We start from the raw sequence: 22558 nt of genomic DNA on the forward strand, positions 1-22558 counted from the left end.
GTTTACTAAGTAGACAAGAATGATAAAGTGCAGGTGAAACTGTATTTATTCTGGCTGCAAACAGCTGGTTTAAAACCTCATACAAACACATTTACCTGTATTGGTTCATTTACAAGCATGGAGGCCACACACACACACACACACACACACACTCAACCTAATTTGACACATTGGAACTCAGTCCAATCTTCACCACATTGGGCGATATGTTATTTTTCCTGCCTTTGTACTGCTACTGCCTTTCATTTGAGTTTCACTGCCCTTGTATGATTCTTTTGCGACTCTACTATTATTCTTATATACTTATTATTACCTTTTTGGTGAGTTTATCTATGTATTTCTGTCTTTGCACTGCTGTTATACACAAAAAAATGCATAAAACAGCGACTTATTTACTGTAATAACGTGTTATTTTTCAATTTAATGAATTATACAAGTTCAATTTCACATTTAACGTAAATTGTTTCTGTCATGAGTCAATGTGTATACATTAAACATGTGATTTATTGCAGGAGAGAGTATGACAAAGTTATCATTTGAGTGCACTCAGCCCTCTGGTGGATCAATAAAGCATTAAATCTTATCTTATCTTATCTTATTTTACACTTTGTCTTTAAACAAAAATATGTGGAGTGTGACCTCTGGTGGATAAACCGGTAAATTGCAAGGTTGAATGTCAAAAGCAAGCGAGTGGAATAGAACATGTGCGTCACATCCACCTTGATGCCTTACACAGTGTTGTTATCACTAAACAAGTATTTTTTCCAGGAAGCAACAATGAACCACAAAGTCAATGTGCCGTTCAAATGAGAGAATCTTATTTTTTCAGTCTTTGAACAAATTGAGAGAGGAGCGCATTGAGACTATCTGAATTACAATAACCAGTTATATGCTGATGAAACCCCCCCAAAGTTCAGTCCATTTTGTGTGTTTTTGGCTACTTGGAATTATGATTGATAAATTCACCCAAAACTAAAAATTCAGTGCTCACTTATCACCATGATGGAGAGTGAGGTGAAGTTTCATAATCCACAAAACATGTCTGGAGCTTCACAGTACATTCTGGTAAACAACTTTCAAATGTAAAAGAACAAACACCAAAAATGTTTCCTGGCTTCTGTGTTTACTTCCTGGTTATTCGGCCCATTGAATACTGGCTGCTCAGTGGAGTTTTGCCCTCTGTCCTTTTTTTTCTTTGTTTCTTTTTTTCTTTAATATGTTTCAAAACAAGTCTCCAGCTAGTTCAGTTGTTGGAACGCTGCGATGCTGTTTTGGTGTGGAGCTCCAGTATGTTGTTGTGCTCTACGAAACTTGACCCAACATTCCATCAGCACGGCTGTGAGGAGATAATGGCTGGTGTGTTGGTTGAGTTTGGTTTAGTTTTGCTCATTTGGATCATTTTCCAACCTATAAACATGAAAACACACTGGTAGATAGACAATAAATTAACTTAATGCTTTCCAGCTTCAGAAAAACAAATCAAGCAGAAAACAAACAAATAAAAAGCAAATAAATAAAAAAAAAAAAAACATCAGCATGGTCGTGAGGAGATAATGGATGAATTTTCATTTCTGGGTGAATTCATCCTTTAACAATGTTCACGTGCCCTTTACATGGTGTTTACAGCTCCCCTCTGGGCGTAACTGCAGGTACTTGTAGTGAATGCAAAACAAATTCCAAATTCATTATAACCACTGTGAAATCACATAGTGTTTTCTACCTACTCATTTACATTTACGTAGCCTACCAGAATATACGGCAGGCTACGTAAAGAGGAGAATGATAGCCGTTTAGAGTTACGTTTTATTCATACACCAAACAATGTGTGAATGTGGCCAGACTGATTCACCTCTACTGCCGCCTGGAGGACGTGACACTGCACACTCCATCCTGCAGGGGGCGGTATGCATCGGTTGCAGTCAGGTCGCACTCTGCTTCCAACTAAAGGAAGAAGACTGGTATTTGTTATGATTTCATTTAGCAGGATTCGTAGAGGAGGATGAATCAGCTGCTCAGGGTTTACACGGTGAAAACCAAGAATACTGCTGGATTTATCTTGTTGTATGAAGCACAGGAGTATAATAGAATATAGTTTCGACTTCAGTTCTTGTGTTGACCACTGACCTGGCCTATTACTAAGCCTACCTATCGTCAAGTGCCCAGCCAACATCGGAAGTCGCCCCCTGTATTTCCCAGCTGCACGGCATTGGAGAGCCGCGTGTGAAGCCTGTCAGCCTGTGAGTATGAAACCCAGCGTTCATCTGACTTCCCCGCGTTGCTCGAGATAATTGTCTACATGCTAGCTTCGTTAGCTCGACCGGCAAGTTGTCATGGGGGGGCTTACCATCGTAAGCCTTCCACAGCGTTGCTAGGAAGCACTGCTACATACAGCGAGCTAATACTCACAGTGTTAATACTGGGGTTAGCATAGGGAGCTGTGTGGTGGTTGTTATAAGGTGCGAGGTTGATAACCATTTGGCATTATTTGTGCTAGCTCCCCTGTGTGGCCGTGTGACGTTAGCTACAGCCAGCCCTCCTCTCACCCACACCCACAGGCCCGTGTTAAAAACAAGCTTCCGCCTTACTGTCATTAAGACAGGACTGCACAGTGAGATGCGTCTCATACCGCAGTGAACTATGAACAAACCGACAGTGTGTGAGGGGGTCACAGTAGCTGCTAATGTCACTGAAAAAGGTGAATGAGTAATCGTGTATATTTCATCCTCCTCTCGACCTCACAGAATAAACCTTTCCACTCCATATTTCCTGCTCCTGGATGTGTCACTGCTTCTCTGGATCCCACTTCACTCACCCTAATAGTGCTACATTTTCTAATTTTTATAGCAGCATCACTTTCTGACCTTAAACTAACAGCTTCAGATTCATGCTGAGGGTACAGCGTCTTGTAACAGGGTGCCAGATCACACAAACTGACAAGTTCTACATAAAGTTGCTTTAAAAAGATTGCGGGAGGAAAGTGTAGTGCTCACCACTGTAACATGTACACAGTCACTTTTGCTAAATCCACATAAGCTGATGGTCTACGGTTGGCAGACCCCTCTAAGACACTACATCTAGGTGCTGAGATGGGACAAACACATGGCTCATGACAGTGCGAGGCTGACTGCTGTCAATCAAGGCGGATGACACATTTTGATGCTCTTATATCTCCACACTTTAGTCACGCACAGATCGAGTGGGAGATTTAATGGATGTCTGTTTTCTACTTGTCAGCATCAAGATGATACACAGAAGCAGCTCTTTCTGAAACGTGTTTTCTGCAGTTCATGCGAGCAGCCAGTTCTGCATCAACAAACCACTTAGTAGTCTCACAAGGCCAAACCTCAAGGCACCGCAACTTTGTATGTTTCATCTTTAGGATTTGTTGCCACGCCGCAGTCCAGCACTAACAGTTTGGCTGGCTGCACTTGCTGTCTGAGATGTATTAGCTGTAACAGTAGTAGAACAGTTAAGTAGATCACCTCACCACACAGTTTGTGTCACTTCGGCAGTCCCTTTTGTTTTGTCTGCTCTCCTTTTTTTTTTTAAATGACTGGAGAAATGCAGATGTTGTATTACCGACCCTGTCTAGGAGGTTTGTTGCTGTGTACAGATGAAGCTAACTCATCCTCTCCCTGTACATCAGAATGAAATGGAAACATGCTGCTGGGATTTTACCATGTAGCAACTGCAGGCAGCCTTGATTCATAGTATCTGTCTAGCATAGCCACTCTTTACTCAGCAAAGCTGGACTATCTGTAGTTATGTATATTTTTTGCCACTCTAGTTTTTTTTTTTTTAGAACAGGTTGAATGTTGATCAAAAGAATCAGAAAGCTGTGCAGGTACATGGTGGTGACATCTTGTACCCCGATCATTCATTAAATACAGTATATTTAATTTGCAGCATGAAAAAGCCCCTTTGCTGTTTTGTTTCTAGGTGTTAACGCTTTATTTAATGTAAAATTTGCAGTGTTTTTCCCTGGTTTGAGAAAGACTTTAGGTGGATGGATGTATTTGACGTGTTGTTAGATGGTTTGGGGGTCCTCCACAAAGACAATTTATACATTTTTCAATGAAAATCTTGCATTTTTACATACATTACCATCAGCATCAGTGTTTCCTCTAGGATTTTTTTCAGCAGCGGGGGCAGCGTAAACAAATGACACTTGACTGCAGATTTGACTTTTATGCCCAGCATAATCCCCCTTTTTATTGAATGGCTGGCATGAAAAATGGCTTTTTAAAGGCTGAATGTAAAAAATAATAACAAAAATACAGCAATAATATAGAAAAAAATAAAACAAAAATTAATTATTTCTTGATGGGGCTGTAGAATCAGTGGCAAAGTTTGCATCTTTCTCTCCTGCTCCTTCACTCGGCTCTCCCCCTGCTGTACTCTGCTCTCCTTCACTTTGTTCCACTGCTCCTCCCTGTCTGTTACTTGTCTTATACGAGTTAGATCATTTACACTCACATCACATCTGATTACAAGTGTGAACACAATTTTTTACCTAACCATCATCATTCGAGTCAGTAAAAGGCTAATGATACCTGACTAGCATCATCTTCATCAAGTGTCTTTCTCTTCTTTGAGAAATATTTGAACAAGCTCATCTGAAAATGCAGTCAGCAGTCACATCATGGCGTGTATATATTCGCTTAATGCTATCAATTAGTTTACTCAGGTTAGCGACACTGAGTTGAGTTGGCACCGGGCCCAATTAATTAAGCTACCGATATGTTAGATAGATAGAATTACTTTAATGATCCCATATGTTACGTAACCTTAGCTGGCCATCAATATTTTGCGAATGTCTATTGAACTTATGAAATCTATTATAAGTTTTCTTAAGCTAATAAGTCTACCTTTTCTCCGGTGAGTCGTTGCCCTATTTTCAAGATGACACTCCTTTGACTCTCCGACCTGGTGCCTGGGTGCTTGACGTGATGTCACTTTCAAGGCCGCGCTCTCGCGAGTAATTAACTTCGATAGCACCAGTAAGTTCTTGGGAGGGGAATCTACTCCAAAGAGTAGATACTGAGCAAGATAGTTATCTAGTTTACCTCAGCACTCGCGACACCCGACCCAGTGCAGGACTCTGCTGTGAAGGTGGAGATATGATGATGCGGCGGTGGTGTATTTGCGACAATTTAAAAAAAAAAAATAAATAAAAAAGCAATTTGAAGGAGCGGCGGCTAGGATTTAAGAGTGGCGGGCCGCCACTCCTAAATGAATGTAGAGGAAACGCTGAGCATTATCACCACTTTTGTGTTAAAAAAAAAAAGTTGTAAAAGCTAAATCAGATGACAAATAAGAACACACTGAAAGTCCACTGGGGACCAGCTGCAACTGTTCGATCAAGGGATACTCATTTAGTGATTTCTGATGCTCTCCACATGGATTTCCCACCCAGATGAGTTAGGTTGTGCCCAAAACAGCATGGGTGCTACACCTAATGCCTTATAATGGCAGAGAAAACCTTGATGTATGTGTGTCCGTGTTCATGATGATACCAGAGGTGCCTCACTACCACCATTAAACACTGTAAGAAACCAGTGACACGATAGAATAGAGAAACTTGTTGAAAAATTAAAGACAGAAACAGTTAAACATCTTTAATGTACTGTATTCAATCTGCCTTGGAATGAATGGGAATAACTAGCTTTGACACATTGAGTAATGTAAAGCTGCACTTCTTAATATTATTACATTAAGAAGGGATTAAATGACCGTGTGAACTGTGGTACTTACAGTAATGAGAAAGGCATCACTTATCGTAACATGCCCACATACATTATCAGGAGACTCTGCCTGAGCTGTGCGCTGTGTAGTTATATATCAGACATTTCTATTGTTTCATATTAGCATCTATGGTTTATTATGTTGTGCTGCATGTCTCATTTTGAAGGCAATATCTTCCATCATTTGGACCATGTAGGACGCTGTGCGCTGCTGAAAGAGGGCAGTTAGGGCTTGCAGTTTCCTCTCTAACAGGCTGGCCACACTAGCTGTGTGATCGCTGCGTGGAGTGGCATCTTGCTCTTAATTTCTATGCCATATGAACAGGTGAGAGCAGACACACTGGCTGCATGGGCTGCGCTGCACGGCTGCAGCATTGCGTCTTCTAGAGATTTGGAGTGTTGCCTGTTTTTACCCCAACAAGTACGGTTCTCAGCATAAATAGGCATGGAGACAACCTGTAGATTATGCTGCCTGTGTGGTCACACACACACACACACACACACACACACACACACACACAGGAGTAAGCAGCAGCAGCAGCTCAGCAACGCAGCCGCCACGCAGCACACAAGGATCCAGTGTGGCCAACCTGTAAGAGACCAGCTGGTCAACAAAGTGGAGCATTTAGCAGCTAAATGCCATACATGTTTCTCATGGGTTGGTGGAGACCAAAACTAGAGCAACAGGAGAGTGAATATTGGACTTTCGTGGACCTTCAACACGTGGAAACAAAATGACTTCAAACAAATGCTAAAGTCACCCACCATGCTGATTAGGGCATGAATAGGCAACTGGAGGATAAAACTTTCCCACTGTCAACATTTGATGTTGGTATTATGTCAGTATTGTGTGTTTTTAGCTATTTCTGCTGCCCCAAAGTTGCCAAATAATTCATTAAACTTTCCCCTCTACATAATTTCCACCTTTGATTGATTATAGTTATTGCATGTTATGGAAGTTCAAAAGTTTCAGTGCAGAATGACTTTAAGTGACATTACCTCATCTGATTAGCCCATAATATCACCCTGTTCTTCATTTTTTAGTGTGCAGGCGGTGACGCGAGTGTTTTCCAACCGGTCCATCAGCTCTTGTTGTAGTGGAGGAACAGGAGGGAAACCCAGCAGACAGACAGACAGAGAGGGAGACAGGCCGGACTCAGGATGCCTCTGTTCTTCAGAAAGAAGAAGCTCAGCGAGGACTCCCAGAAGAGACTGGAATATCAACTGTGCCGGGTAAGAATAGCATGTTGATGTCACAGTGTTTTCCCAGCTGACCGCACAGCTTTAGAACACCCCGGTGCTGGTGCCGAGAGCCGCGTCAATAACCGATTATGGCTGCCCCGCGTTTATGAGACAGGTTATTCATCAATAACCTGTCTCATTTCTGGTGTGGAAGTTTGTGAACATAACATTATGTTTCCTCGCCATCTTAAAGACGGAATATCTGTTTAAAAAAAGACCCAATAACTGTTCCTCGTTCTTAGTCTAAGGAGGCGGGTGCTGATGACATCCTGGACATCTCAGCCTGTGAGCTCTCAGAGGTGAGTATGTCAACAGTCATTATATTATTAGTATAATGAATGTTTCTTGTCAAACCTTTGAAGGTGTGGGTGCGTGTCTGTGTGAATGTGATCAGGGTGTGCCTGAAAAAGAGCATTGCTCTCAGCGAACCCCCTCGAATAAACAGGTTTTAAAAAACACCAAATCAGTTACGTTGTAGAACAAGTTTCGTTGAACCAAACACTGTTTTAAAGGTTTGTTTGGTGTTTATTAAATGGGGTTGTGTGGGGTACATAGTCAGGGTAGTGCCTACAGTAGCTGGCCCACAGTTTGTAACAGCGGTAACCGATGTAGGTAGCTAAGCATTGTACTGCTGTGTGTGGTGTATGGGGTCAGCAGCAAAACGTATTTCAGCTACCTAAGAAACGAATATCAGTTTGAGTGTTTGCTATATTTAGAATATGTCCACTGCTTTACCTTGCCTTTCCTTTGGCACTATGCTTATTCATTATTTATCCAAATCCATGGTTTGTTCTGTTACAGGCCCCCTCAAGTGCCTTTTCCATTTGCAAGGTGCTACAGAAGAAGGTAAGGGTGCAACGTGGAGACATTTCCAGGAAGATGCCTGTTTGTGTCAATTCCATATTTCGATGTGCTTTCAGTATTCTTCAATCAGGGTTCGTACGGGTGCTTAAAATCCTTGAAAGTGCTTGAATTTCAATGTTGTGTTTTCAAGGTCTGAAAAGTGCTTGGATTTTGGTTTAAGCGCTTTTGAAAGTGCTTGACATTATAACTCTGTGTCTTTTACAAAATTGGGATCAGACTGGATAATTAATTTCTGAAGTTTTTGCTATTATATAATATAATTTTAGATGTTTACAGCATAATACAGTGTACAGAATTGTGATAAAAAGTGAAGAAACAATCACAAGTGTATATATTCCTTTAGATATGTATTTTACCCCAGCAGTAAAGTGCTGGAAAATCTTAAAAATGACCCTTAAAAGTGCTTGAAAAGTGCTTGAATTTGACCTTGAAAAATGTGTACGAACCCTGTTCAATGTTACTGTATCACCAGTGATTATACAATAATTACTGGTGATACATTACCATATACATTAATACACACACAGTGACACAGACACCCACACCGAGTCTGTGTGTGTGTGTTTGTGTATATGTGTGTGTGTGTGTGTGTGTGTGTCTGGTTGTACAGTCAGCAGTCAGACATGTCCTCTGTTACTCTCCTTCAGGTCTTTATCCTCCATAACAATGAGCTGAGGTCATTGCTGCCCAAAGGATGTGACATCAGCACTCTTGCCACTTTAAAGGTGATGTAAGCTAGACACAAGCAATGATGGGACATTTAAGTGGCTGTTATTGCAGTAAACATTACGCACCACTTGTTCATTTGGGACGTTTGTGAAGATAATGCTGCTGCATCACTGAGACAGAAAAGCTTGACAGAATCTGTTGGCCTTTAAAGGTTTTGGATCTGCATGACAACAAGCTCAGCTGTCTTCCAGAGGACATTGGGAAGCTGGCGTCACTGCAGGTAATGCTATTCCGGCCTCGAGTCACGATACAGAGGAAATTAGTGAGTGAATGCTGCTCACCATCCGTGTGTGTGTGTTGTGTGTCTGTCAGATTCTAAATGTGGAGAAGAACCGGTTAAAGACCCTTCCAGACTCCATCGGGGATCTGCGGCTTCTGCAGACGCTCAATTTGAAAGGTATCATGCTCACAGCTTCCTGTTGACTCCATGAGTGAGAGGACATGTACAAGTCACATGACATGGATTCATGTATTTTGCCCGTCACCGTGTGTCTGTCTGTACAGGTAACTCTCTCAGTGAGCTGCCGTCAGTAGTTGGATCACTGAGCAGCCTTCGCACTCTAGATGTGAGCGACAACAACATCGTCCAGCTGCCCAAAACTCTGGCCTACATCCGCACCCTCGAGGTGTGTGTCTTGGGAAACAAACTTGAACGCAGGAATGCTAAACACTGATATATGGCTGTACACAAACCTTGTGTGTGTGTGTGTGTGTGTGTGTCTGTGTGTGCTGTGACAGAGCTTTGCACTTGACGCTGCCATGATGACCTACCCACCCGTGTCTGTGTGTACAGAGGGCACAGAGAGCATCCAACGCTTCCTTTGCTCTGGTGAGGTTTACTCCATTATTAAATTGGCTTTTGGATTATTGCAGAAAAAAATCTCTTTGTCAAACACAAGTTTCTGAGTCTCTGTGTTTGCTGTAATGACGTTTAATGTCCCCGACAACTTCTGTATTCTCATTTAGACACCTGTTAGGACTCATTCCTGCAGCACTCTTTTGAACTGTATTTGATAAATCTGAAGGTGCGTCTACGCAGGAGGCCTTTGAGCATTTTTCAGCCCTTCATCTCAATAGATCTCAACAACACATATATTTCAGGCTATAATAATAATCAGTAAAATATATATACAAAAATAAATCTATGAGTATAACTGGTGAATGTAATGTAACTCCACTCACTCCTAAGTTACCACGCGCTGATAAAGGAGTGTACTGCAGTTTTTTTTTTTTTGCACATGAGCATCTCACATCCAGAAACTCATGTTGTAAACTCTACCACTCGCTGCCCTGGTAAAGAACTGTCCACATTGTAGCACTTGGCCCGACACAGTCCAGCCTTGCACTAGGTTTTGACCTAGTCTTAACATTTATTCATGAAAACATTTTCTAGTAGACGCCCCAAATTAAAGCATTGAACGGTAAAGTAATCATAATGAATAATGAATGATAAAATGATAAAGGTTTGGGTATTTGTAGTTACATCCTATACAACTTTATAGTGCTGAAGCACAAAGTTGAGCTCTGATGATATGCCCTTTTCCGTATACATTGCCTCTGTAGGTCACAGCTGTGCAAACAATGAACCGTATGCCTCAGTTGTATTGAAGCAACACAGTGGCAGTGTCAGCCAATGCAGTGGTACAACTCTTATGTATTTCTTATGGTTCTTATGATAGTGTGATAGTTTGAATGACAGTGGAGTCCTGCAGCATTATGAGTAAAGCTGCATCTGTTGCAGCATCTCACAGCCTTCACAATACGTCCAGCAGGTGTAAAACCCGAGCCACATGAATCCACGTTAGTGCAGCACACTGAAGGAGTTGTGGAAAGAGGGGAAATAAAGGTTACTGGTCTATGTGATGGGTATGGTGCTCTGAAAAGGAAATTTACCCTTGGGATAGTAAAGTGCAAGTCTTAATATTCTCGTGTAACTGTATTTGACTGTGCTGTTTTCAGAGCTGGGAGAAGAGTACTGCCCCCCATCCCAGTATCTCCTGCCGGTGCTGGAGAGTGACTGTGGCAAACCAACAGACTGTCTGGACAGCTTGGAGGTCGCCTGGCAGGTACAATATGTGACAATAACGTTCAGAAGTAGAATGTAGTGCTCTTTACTTGGAACTTGTTATTTGCTGTTTATACTGAATAAACTGGACGTCTGATTTAGTCTTTCTTCACTCTCTGTTGCAGAGCAAGTTCAGTGACTATGAGAAGAGAAAGGTGCGGAACTCCAGCAACACACTCACTAACCTCATTCACACTGCCCTTTCAATGCAGGAATCATGTGCCGTTACTCCTCCTTGCTATCTGTGTGAAAGCTGCAGATGCGGAAAGGGGGGAGAGTTTTATTCCAGCTCTGATCTGCAAGTAGTATCAGAGGCGGGACGGCGTCTGTGTGAATGGAAAAGCCTGATCAGGAGTATGTCAGTCTGACAGCTAAACAGATCCTTCTCTCATCAAATAAAAGAGAAATGATCCACAAAGCAACGTTACAGAACCAAACAACAGTAATGTGGTAGCAGGACGTGTCTACAGCATCTTATATGAGAAACAAAATACTGCATCCATACGTGGAAAAGTGTCTGTCCTACCAACTCACATTACTGCTCTAAACACAGTGCCTGTTTGATGGCGGTGATCATGTGACACGATTTAGAACTCTGTCTTTGTCACCTTCCACAACTGTTTTGTTGTAGTAACTGTCTCTGACAATTTGTATTGAAAAAAAAAAATCATTGCGACGGTCATCCCTCCAGACTGAGACCTCAGTGAACTTTCCACCAGGTAACATCCTCCCTCTCCGCGAGTGAGAGTCAGACAGACAGGGTCCTCTATTTACTGATGGTCATTATGTTATCATGTAATTTAGAGCGAAAAACTTACCTTTGTCACTTTCAACAATGCATGGTGGGTCAGGATCTCAATCACAAACATTATAACAGTATTAATATGATTATAAGCAGTCGATTGATACATGTTTAGATTAACAGATGGACACGGGGAAACAAGTACCAGAAAAAGACACGGATCTCAACATCATGATGTGTACTGTCACGGCTCTTTGGTTCCTCAACGCTGGCATGTCGCTTTAAGCCGGCGCTGCTTGGCTCAGTGTGAACAAAGAAAGGCGGCATAAAGACGAGCCTTCTTTTCTTGGATTCACTTTCATCAGCATTGTTTTCCAGAAAGACAGATTCATTTTCTCCACTCACAGTGATCTGGCCGTGTGAATGTGAAGCTTGGATGTGAAGCCATGAATGTAATCTTGTTATAATGTAATCTTTTTATTGGTTAGCCTTTATTTATATATTTAGCTGGTTTGTAGTAAAGCGTATACGTTGCCATGCACATGCCGCGTACACATATCGTATAGTTTAAGTACCTGACCTGTTTCTCTGTCCCTCAGGAAGAGAAGAATCAGCAGAAGCTGGCCTTCGAGCGGCACCTGGAGGAGAAGCAGAAGGAGCACACCCAGCTTATGCTCATGAACAACTCCCGCAAGGCGAACATTCTCAACTCGGTCCGACAGGTACACAGCATGCTCACTAGATACCGTATGTCCTCATACAGTGTACAATACAGGACCTTTATTTACCCCAACTGCAGAATTTAAAGGTGAGCCAGCCAAGATGGACAACATTTATTAGCCAAATGATTTTAATCAGCTGCTGGCGTAGCACCACCTCTCTGCTCAACCCACTCTTGTGATGGCAGAAAGTGTCATCAGGTCCCCCAGAAAGAATCTATGGGAGAAGGGCGCTTGTATCCTGTCAGTTTATTATTCTGTGGCCCGTAGGAATTTCAACCCAGCCTCAGACTGGTCTGCATGCCTATTTGTAATTAGACACACATTGTAGGCTAGATATTGTCATACTGGCTACAATGACTTTTGTCACCAGCAGCTCAGTTTTTAAGAGGTTTCTTGTTTGTTTGTTTTTCAAAAAAAATTCTGCCATTTACTGTTTAAACTTCACCTGATATGTATTTGCTGACACTAACAACAAGCAGAGATGGACAGAGTACTCGACCCCAGTACTTGAGTAAGAGTACAAATACTACTGGTCAAAATGTACTCCGTTACAAGTAAAAGTAGCTCAGTCGACATGTTACTCGCGTAAGAGTAAAAAAGTACTTGCTTTTAAAGGTACTTAAGTACCCAAAAGTACATGCTTTTAAATTTACTTTAAGTAAAAGTAAGTGTAAGAGTAAATTTCTTATTTTTCACATCAATGAATTTCTATAATTTTTTCTAAATGAATTTAAGGACCTTTTAACTCTTGTTTCTGAGAATTAACTCTTTGAAACCACCTGCACTGATGTGCTTGCTTTTGTAACCAAATGAACCTGCACCGTCCAACCCACTCTCTATCATTTAGCTAAGTTGGGAACTGGAACCCCCTCAAAGACCAATGTTGTCCCCAGACCACTGGTTGAGAATCACTGCTTTACAAAAAACTACATCTGATGCAGCCATTGTCGCAGTTTTGTGTCGACAAACACAGTCGAGAGCGTGGCTACTTTGGTGGCGTCCTTATGGGGAGGGATGACGTATTTCCGCTTTTACGTAGATCCCAGTGGAGAGCGTGCACTGTGATAGGTTTCCTTTTTTGACAAACACAGCTTGTGTCCAATAGTATTTTAGAGAAAAAAAAAAAAAAAAGAGCAGCCCTGAAAGTAACGAGTACTTTTCAGCCTTCCTAGAAATTAACTAGAGTAAAAGTAAAAATATTTGTCTTGGAAATGTATTCAAGTAAGAGTAATAAGTACCACAGAAATCTAATACTCAAGTAAAGTACAAATCCTCTGGATATGTACTTAAGTACAGTACTCAAGTAAATTTACTCCGTTACTGTCCACCACTGACAACAAGAAAGCAACCCAGTGACGCTACGACCAATCGGGGAGTGTTTCTCCTGTGTGTTTGAAAGCTGTTGTGTTTGTTTTGTGTTGATTTCCGCTGCATTAGTGTGTTTATCTGTTGGATGTGTAGGAGCAGGAGCGAGTGGAGCTGGGGGTCAACCTGCAGCAGAGGGCTCAGGAGGCCGAGAGGCTGCTGGTGCTGGAGAAAGTCCGACAAGCTGAAGATGGCATCAGCAGCCGCGTCAGCAACATGCTGATGGACAAAAGCAGGTAGGACCTGAGGGAAGTGGCGACATCGTGCACTCAGTCGGTGTCTATCTCCGAGGCAGGAGATTATTTTCTCGAGTAAACAACTAGATGTTCTGTCAATAAAATGTCAGAACAAGGTGAAAAATGTTGACCAGTGTTTCCAGAGCCAAAGATGACGTCCTCAGATGTCTTGTTTTGTCCACAAGACAAATCTATTCAGTTCAGTGTCACAGGGGAGGAAGGAAACCAGAACATTGGGCTGGAGAATGATGAAATGTTATTTCAAACAAACAGTGTTAGTCCAGCACACACAAACATATAAACACACAGAGTTTTGAGGGGTTTTTTTCTTTAAAGAAAGACTCAGTTAGCAATTAATTTAATAGGTTAATAGCTGCAGCTCTGTGTCACATTATAGATGTTGTATTATTTCACTCTCTCTAGGCAGAAGAAAAGTGCAGAGTTTCTTCAAGCCATGGAAGAAGATCGGTGAGTGGACAGACTACTGATCCATAATATCCAGATCTATTACAGCCAGAGTATATGAGTCACTCCAACACACAGCAGCACTCGTCCAATTGTTTTCCACTTACCCGGCTGAGCCTATTTATAGAGCACTTTCCAAGTAAGATACACAAAGTGCAGCATTACACGACACAGGAGGCCTTCTGGAACAGCAGCATACAGGAGTGGAAACATACATGGAAAAAAAAAAATGAATTAATTAGTTGTTAGAAGGTTAGTTCTGTAAAAGGCTGGCTGTAATGTGATTGGTTCACAGTCAGTAGTGTAGTGGCATCTTGATTGGTGGTTAACCCAACGACCCTGCTGATGTAACATTATCATGCCCGTCCCATAGTGTCCTTCTGGAGATAATTCTTCCTCTTTAATCTAAACTGTCGTTGGTGAAATTGTCCAAAGAATTTTGCTGATTGACAGAGTTTAAAAACGGACAACGTTTTTGTATTTGGCTGAGCTGTGAAGCTGGCAGGTTTCGCTCTCTTTCCCCCCAGTTGACAGTTAAAAGTCAGGAGAGCTTTACTGTAAACATGTTGTTGACGTCCTCCGCAGGATCCGTATGGAGCATCTGGCTGCAATCACACAGGAAGAAGCCAACTCACTAAGGAAGAGGGAAGTGGCAGGTAAGCAGCTTGGCTGATGTACTTTACCTATAAAGTGCTCTGTATGTAAAGTCATGTCTGTTGAACAAACCATGGACCCGAAAACTTTACTTAATTCTGACGGTGACCTGCCGTCATTTTAAGCTCTAATTCAAATATTTACATTCATTTACCTACATTTAGCAGTTTTCAGTTTACATTCAAGCTCGCCAGAGGTTGGACCCCATCTTTTCTGGCACCACCCTCAGGACTTAATATAAACATTGCACACGAGATATCTCATAAGCACATCGGCATGACAGTAGCTGGGCTCATTCATTCTCCTGAGGGGATAGACCTGACAGGTTTTAATTCAGGCTTGACAATATGGCCTCAAAATAATACTGTGATGTTTTAGGCTTAGTCACGATACACAATACTTTGAAATCTCTAGACACTTTAGGTGACTAAAAATTAACACAATGAGATGTCATGAGCCTTTCAAATCAGGAAAAGAAAACGCTTACGACATATTTCGGTTCGTTTTTTCGTTCGTTTTCTTTTCCGCTTTTCCGTCAGGGTTGTGGGATGTTGCCGCTTTTGATTAAACAGAATCCAAGACCTCGTATAGTCTGCCTCACAACAGATGGTCTTGTCCTCTTTGTGTGTTGTAGCGGCCATGCAGAAGATGCTGTCAGACAGCTTTGCTATGAACCTCCTGCAGGAGGCCAGTGATGTTCGCCGCCAGAGCCTGGTGTCTGAGGCCTGCAGAAGGTCAAACATGCACACACAAATACACACATAGACACACAGACACCAGGTCTGAGCAGATGGATGCTGACGTAACAAACCAGTGTGGTTTCTCTTCCCTCGTCTTGTAACAGTTTGGAGACTTTGGACAAGAAGTTTGATAAGATGCTGTCCCTCCAGGTGTTGGACAAATCTAAAGCCATTGCCCAGATCTTACAGGAGGTATGTGGTCTGCTGTAGATAACACCAGGATCATCACAGCTTGCTGAGACAGAGTGAATCAGCACTGCCATGTCCTCTTAATTGTTCCCTGCAGGAGGAGATGCAGAAAGCAGCGTTCCAGGCTCTGCAGCTGCAGAAAGACGCTGTACACGGCTACATTCGCAACCAGGTCTGTGTGGGCGGGGGCGGAGATGGTTAGGGTCAAACCTGTCAGTGGGGTCTGTTTTTTATGGTACTGATAGAATGGAGCCCACCATAACATAATCAACCGTATGTAGATTCATGTTTCTGTTCAGTCAGTAAAGAAGCACACTCATCTCTTATCACTCGTTACAGGAATAGGTTCTGTGTTTCATTCCTCAGGTTAACATTCTGTGTCGCCCTTTACGCCTCACTTTTTAAATTGTGACAGAGGCCAGTGACACTGAAGGCTGAGGCTAGTAGTTGTAGCTCGCTAATGTCAGCACTACACTGCTTTTGAGCATGTTGCTTCAATACCGGCTGAGTCATAACCCGCTGTAAATAACCCAGATCTGTGTGTCAAATCTTATTGGATTAGGCCTGGAAAGTCCTTGAAAAGTTCTTGAATTTGATGTTAAAGAATGTGTGGGAGCTTTACAGTACGTCAAAGCTTGTTTAATTTCATCGTTTCAAGATAATGAAGCCTGGATTTAAATGCTGATGCTGCTCTGTGTCTGTTGGATGTTTGAATGGGCCACTGTTTGCCATATCAACTTAAAACTTAGCCAGTGTCATGTTTGCAGCTTGTTATCTTGCCCCCGGGTGGCCAAAAATTCAATTAATGCAGGAGTGAGAAAGCTGTAAGGTTTAGAGATACAGTTCCTCTGTTCAAGATGAAGGTGAAGTTATATGCTGCTGACTCTGGGCATTATTGACATTTCTTCTTTCGTTTAGTTTTTTTTTCACTAGCAGCCAGTCCATTACTAATTCATTTTAACTCATCCTCTTGAAGTAAATGCTTTTGACTTTTTCTCACCAGCCAGGTTCCCAGGCCCGCAGACAGAAAATCATTTCATTAGTGTTTCACTTTTTGCATTCAGTAGCATGTCCCTTCTCCTGCTAGCTTCATGTTTGCTCCTCCACTGTCCCCAGATCAAGCTCATAGAGGGTGAATTAAAGCAGCTGACTAAATTGGAGATTAAAAGACGCAATCTGGATGCTGAGAACCTGCAGGTAGGTGTCAGCGCCTTCTTTCTTTGCCTTCCCGCATTTACCTGATTTCTTTTTTTTTTTTTACGATTACAATATCATATCATGTCATTGCTCCATGGCAACAACTGTTTATCACTGCACACACTGAGGGTGAAGAAAATAATCAGGAGCGAAGGGTATTAGATATACTCATACTCATAGTATTTATTATTTCAGAGCCTGATTCATTTTGTAGTCTTTCAACAGGATTTACTGATGAGTGTGTGTCGTCACTCTCCCTGACTGCGTGTGTGTGTGTGTGTAGGAGGTTCTGGTGGAGCAGCGCACAGCTCTCAGTGACTTGTTGCAGCAGCTGCTCAAGCAGAGAGACCAGAGAGAGCAGGAGCTGCGACAGGTTCTGGTGAGGAAACTTTTCCTTTCAGTATCAAATAGCACCCCCGTTCCCACTGCCCTTTCAGCGCGGGGATCACGCGCCGATTCTCTGCATCGTCGTCTGTGTGAAGTTATAGACGTGGAGAGGGGGGGACAGTTTCGCTGCGGCTCTGATGCACCTCCAGAGGAAGTATCGGAGGCGAGTCGGCGTCTGTGTGAATGGAAAAAGCCAGAGGTGCAGAGCCGGGGCCTGTCCATCTGATGGTGTTCACAGTCTAAACAGATCCTTCACTCAGCAAATAAAAGAGAAAAGACCCACAATGCAATTTTACAGGACCGAACAATGTGTTAACTGGTAGTGTCTTTTGGCATATTGTACGAAAAAAAAAAATGCAGTTATATGTGGAGTGGAGTGAAGTGTCTGTCAACCTCTCTGTCCTACTTGGCCTTTGTCACATTTCCGCCCGAAAAAACAGCGTCTCCCGCAGTTGAATGGCGGTGATTATATGAAGTGATTCAAAACAAAACACTTAAACCCACCATGCGTTTGTCTCCTTCCACTATTGTGTTGTAAGTACTATCTTGAAAGAAATCAACGCAACAGCGGGGCGCCATTTAGCTCAGTGGGTAGAGCGGGCGTCCCATGTGCAGAGGCTTTGTCCTCGCTGCAGCGGCCCCGGGTTTGAGTCCCGGCCTGGGTGCCCTTTGCCGCGTGTCACTCCCCCTCTCTCTCATCCCGTTTCCTATCATATCTTCAGCTGTTCTATCAATAAAGCCGATAAAAGGCCAAAAAAATAAAAAAATAAATCACAGCAACAGTGAGCCCTTCCAATGACCGAGACTTCAGTGAACTTTCACACGAATCAGTTAGTGGCCATTTGCACTGAAACGTTCAGCCCGTTCTCCCCTGTTGTCAAGTGGTAACATGAGATCAACAATCACTGTGTGTTTTCCAGGCGGAGATGGAGCGGAAGTCGGAGTCCAACCAGCAGAACTACTGGATGATCCAGTACCAGAGACTGTTGGATGCCAAGCCTCTGTCACTGCGCATGCAGGTACAGTAAAGAGCAGACGAGGACACGCATAACATGTGGAAACCAAACTGTGCTGCTCCTAAACTCTAACCTGGTTGCAGGAAGCCGGCGTGGAGAAAGAGCTGGTCAACCTGTTGTGCAAACTGTCAGCTCAGCACTACCTGCCCATCCTGGCTCATCACCGAGTGACCACTGAGGCCCTCCGCCACATGAACTCCTCCGACCTCAAGAAGGTCTAGCCGCGGCTTCATTAATAACACGTTTCTGTCAGCTGTCACCTGACTACATACTGTAACCAGCTCAAAAACATGTCATCTCATGTCATGTCCTTCATGAAAGCTACGATATCAGCTTAAAAGTTGATAAGATGTCGGTCTGGTGTTTACAGTTTGTAAATGTTAATGTAGGTGTAACTGTCCCTGATGCGCAGAATAATCAGCTTTGTCCATTTCTCTTTTGTCAGCTTGGCATCAGTGAAGTAGGAATCCAGAAAGCTCTTCTGAAATGGGCTCGGGACTACCTTCCTGAAGGTACATCACACACATCCAATATCTCTTTATTTTATACATTGATACTGTCCATACAACAAGATACCAAGTGGAGTCTGATGTGTGAGTGCAAACAAATGATCTGTGGCCACACCGGTCACAACACAACATGTGATGTGTGAAGTCTCAACAATCATCAGTCATCTAGTAATGTACAGTTTGTGTTGTCAAACAGGTGTAAATCCAATTTTTTGTTTTAATATTGAGGTCACTGTTAAATCAGCTGTTGTACAGAACTACATTATATGTTTGGGCTGATATTCATGATTTAGTCTTTATCATTTCTATTTTCAAGTTTTAATTATGACCCCAAAATACCTACTAGAAAATGATCAGTTTTCTTCTGACAGAGATTTTCGAGGTCAATTAAATGATGTATTTTCTTTATGGATAAACTCATCCTTGATATAGACCATAGAACGACATATTGGCAAATTTTACAAATGGAGTAGAGTTTAAATAGTCCATTTCAAGGAAGAAGGATGATGGTCAAGGCATTGAAACTTCATGAAGTCGATGAAAAACTGACCTGTTTGATTTTCTCCTCTACCAGGAGCTTGCAAGGCTCCCCAGGAGGATGAGGAGGCCGAAGCCGCCCCCACGGCTCCAACACCTTCCCCTCCATTTCTTCCCAACAACTCAGCCTTTCAGATGCCCAGCACACCGACCACCCCAGGGACCCCCGTCACCCCGTCAGCCCCCAGCCCTGTGGAGGGACCAGGAGGCTCTGAGTGTGTGGTCTGCATGGAGACCGGAGTAAGAAAAACACTCACTCGACATTTGTTACTGTTGCTTCTTCAGTGTGGTACCTGGACTTTACACCAGCAGCACGGCATCAATGATTCATAACACAGCTACATTCAAGGGCTTTGTCCTGGGTCCTGTTTTGTTTGTAAAACCAAATTAAATCTCAGCTGCACAGATGGCAGCAGCAACAAACTGATACCACACATACAGCTTAAACTCACCTGTTCAGTGGGAATAATAGTTTTCAAGAAGGCTACATTAAAAGTAGACAGAAAGAATACAGCCGTTGTCTTTAAGTGAAGTATTCATTTTTTATGTTTTCTTTCCATTCGAGGTAACCCAGTGAAAGTTGTTTCTACAATCACTCGTAAACTGCGAGCAGGAAGTGCTGATAGTTAGCATTCAGCATGTTTAATGGCGCCAGTTTCCCAAAAGGTCAACGTTGGCGATAGAAAAAGGGAGTCTAGTTACAGCCCACAGCTGACTCACCAGCTTTGTCTGAAAGCACTCTATATTTACTGTCCACCTTTTTATACGAGTGTCTAAATTCTGAGTGTGCACACAGTTTTGTTCTCTCAAAACTCAACAATGTGTTCATGGCATGTACACCACTTTCTGCCAACAATCCCACAATGCAATGCTTCACACTGTACAGATAGAAAGTTCCCGTGGAGACGCTCTAACACAAAGTGATGCTGTCGAATAATAACAAGAAGTTTAATGAGACTCAATTTACGCTTCACCATAGAGCTTCAGTACCCGGTCTGTTCCAGTCAAAGGTTCAGCAAGCGTGCCTCTTCACAGTTACTCGTGACATGAATGAATGACTGATTATGAAATAATCCTCCTCAAAGGGAATCTTTCAAATCAAGACAACAAAAATGTTTTGTAATAATTGCAGATTTAACACTTCACCATTACGTAATAGAGAATTCATCACTTATAAACGTGAGTGGACCTACTCTCTAACAGTAACTGTGTCTTGTTGCTTTTGGCTTAAAAATCGACAAGATCCAAACTCTTTACATGCAGATGATCACTCTTCAGCAACTCTAGAAAGAGGAAATATAAAACCTTTGTACACACATACTCGCACTCATCCAGAGGACTGACCCGTGTCTTGTCTCTGTGTGTCTCCAGGCTCAGGTCATCTTCCTGCCCTGCGGTCATGTATGCTGTTGTCACGTCTGCAGCGACGCTCTGCAGAACTGCCCTCTGTGTCGTAGCAGCATATCCCAGCGGATACGCCTCTACCACAGCTAGAGCCCCCCTGCTGCACCGCTGTGCTGCTCCCTCGCCCACTACAGCGTACTTCATATCTGCATGATCATAAGTTAACCTTGTCATGTATAGAAAAGCTTTTAGAAGGTTTTCAATGAGCTGAGCCACTTTCCTGTATTAACCAAACAGTACTTTATGTATATGCAGAAACGAGTTGAAATAGACCTGTTTTGTTTTTTTGTTTTTTTTTATGTGTTTTTGGTTGTCGCTGGCATCCAGGCATGTTGTAATTTGTTCTTTTAAATTCTTTTGTTTTTTTAAAATATGTATTTTACACCACTCACTGGTTGAAGACTGACTCTTGGCCTTATTATCTTCTCAACTGATACGTGCCTTTTTCTGGAAATCTTTGTTTTTTGAAGCAATACTCATGTGTTGTCAACCAAAGTAACACCTGTCCAACATTTATCCAAGTTAACTAAGACATAGTGTTTTAATCATTGTCGCTTTTGGCTCTCATTGCTTGTTGTTCTTCCAGTCCGTCACACAACCTTTCCTGCCCTCACCGTCTGCGGCTGTCCGCTCACCTGGATGTCGATCCAGCCTCTGACCTCACTGTACATTCCTCTCCACTTGTCTCTCACGTGTCTTTTAATGCCACATACGGTGCACATGTGTGAACTCGCAACACGCATCACCTGTCGGTTGCCATCACTAATGTTACTCTACTCTTTCAAGTGCTCTTAACTTTAACATCTCAGCATGTTTCAGGAAATATCTTTACTGTGTGTGAGTCTGTTAAACGTCGTGTGTTCTATATCAATCACATATTTCAATCAACAGAATATATATATATATGTGTGTCATTTTCCCGCACCCACCTCGTGGTCAATGTAAAAGCTTTGTGTCTGCGACTACACAAGCAGCCACATCTGGAAATGTACTGAAATACAGTATACAAGCCGAGTGATGTTGTCAAGTCTCCATAATGTATCAAACTGTTTTAAATACTTTGTCGGTAGAGATCTCTGGGAGAGAGTCAGCATGTGTGACTCTTTTCATATTCTGATTTAGTTCTCATAGGATTCTGACTTCCTCGCTGATATCTGATATCTATTCATTTTCCTATTATGACCTCTATAAACCTCAGAAAACTTTAAAAAAAAAAATTCACTGCCCAGCATTATTTCATCTTGGCATCATTTTGATAAGGTTATGCAATGTCACATTTATTTATGTCCAGAGTTGCATTCATTTTTCACCAAGATCTTGTTTTGATGATGGGAGAGTCGGGCTGCTGCGTAAAGTCTTCTCCAGCACATCCCAGAGATTCTCAGTGGGGTTCAGGTCTGGACTCTGTGGTGGCCATCGATGTGTGAACATGATGTGTCACCCTCCCTGAACCGCTCTTTCACAGTTTGAGCCTGATGAATCCTGGCATTGTCATCATGGAATAATTGAAAAAGAAAAAAAATTCCATTGATGAAAAAACCTGGTCATTCACTATATTCAGGTAGTCAGTTGACCTTGTGTTTTTGGGGCAGATATCATTGTTGAACCGAGACCTGACCAACTGAATCAACCCCAGATCATAACACCTCCCCCACAGGCTTGTACGGTAACCACTAGGCATGATGGGTACATCACTTCATCCACCTTTCTTCTTACCCTGATGGGCCCATCACTCTGTTACAGTGTAAATC

The 22558-nt window shown here is 42.5% G+C and overlaps 1 protein-coding gene across 3 annotated transcripts; it reads left to right on the forward strand.

The window, feature by feature from the left end:
* Nucleotides 1–1911: 1911 nt before the first annotated feature.
* lrsam1 (leucine rich repeat and sterile alpha motif containing 1) lies at nt 1912–21822 on the forward strand. Of its 3 annotated transcripts, none has more exons than XM_030436546.1 (25): nt 1913–2237; nt 6789–6977; nt 7229–7285; nt 7788–7832; nt 8498–8575; nt 8731–8799; nt 8892–8976; nt 9084–9205; nt 9318–9408; nt 10539–10645; nt 10770–10799; nt 11986–12108; nt 13570–13709; nt 14133–14177; nt 14760–14830; nt 15463–15562; nt 15643–15760; nt 15855–15929; nt 16874–16954; nt 17238–17333; nt 18262–18360; nt 18441–18572; nt 18803–18869; nt 19441–19643; nt 20775–21822. In XM_030436546.1, the coding sequence occupies exons 2-25, from the start codon at nt 6906–6908 to the stop codon at nt 20895–20897; spliced, it is 2229 nt and encodes a 742-aa protein (XP_030292406.1). In that variant the 5' UTR covers nt 1913–2237; nt 6789–6905; the 3' UTR covers nt 20898–21822. The 3 variants fall into 3 exon arrangements, with proteins under 3 accessions (XP_030292408.1, XP_030292406.1, XP_030292407.1); XM_030436547.1 differs by having other exon boundaries at nt 15673–15760; XM_030436548.1 differs by lacking the exon at nt 14133–14177 and having other exon boundaries at nt 1912–2237.
* Nucleotides 21823–22558: the final 736 nt, after the last annotated feature.

Source organism: Sparus aurata, chromosome 12 (genome assembly GCF_900880675.1).
Source record: "Sparus aurata chromosome 12, fSpaAur1.1, whole genome shotgun sequence".
NCBI lineage: Eukaryota > Metazoa > Chordata > Actinopteri > Spariformes > Sparidae > Sparus > Sparus aurata.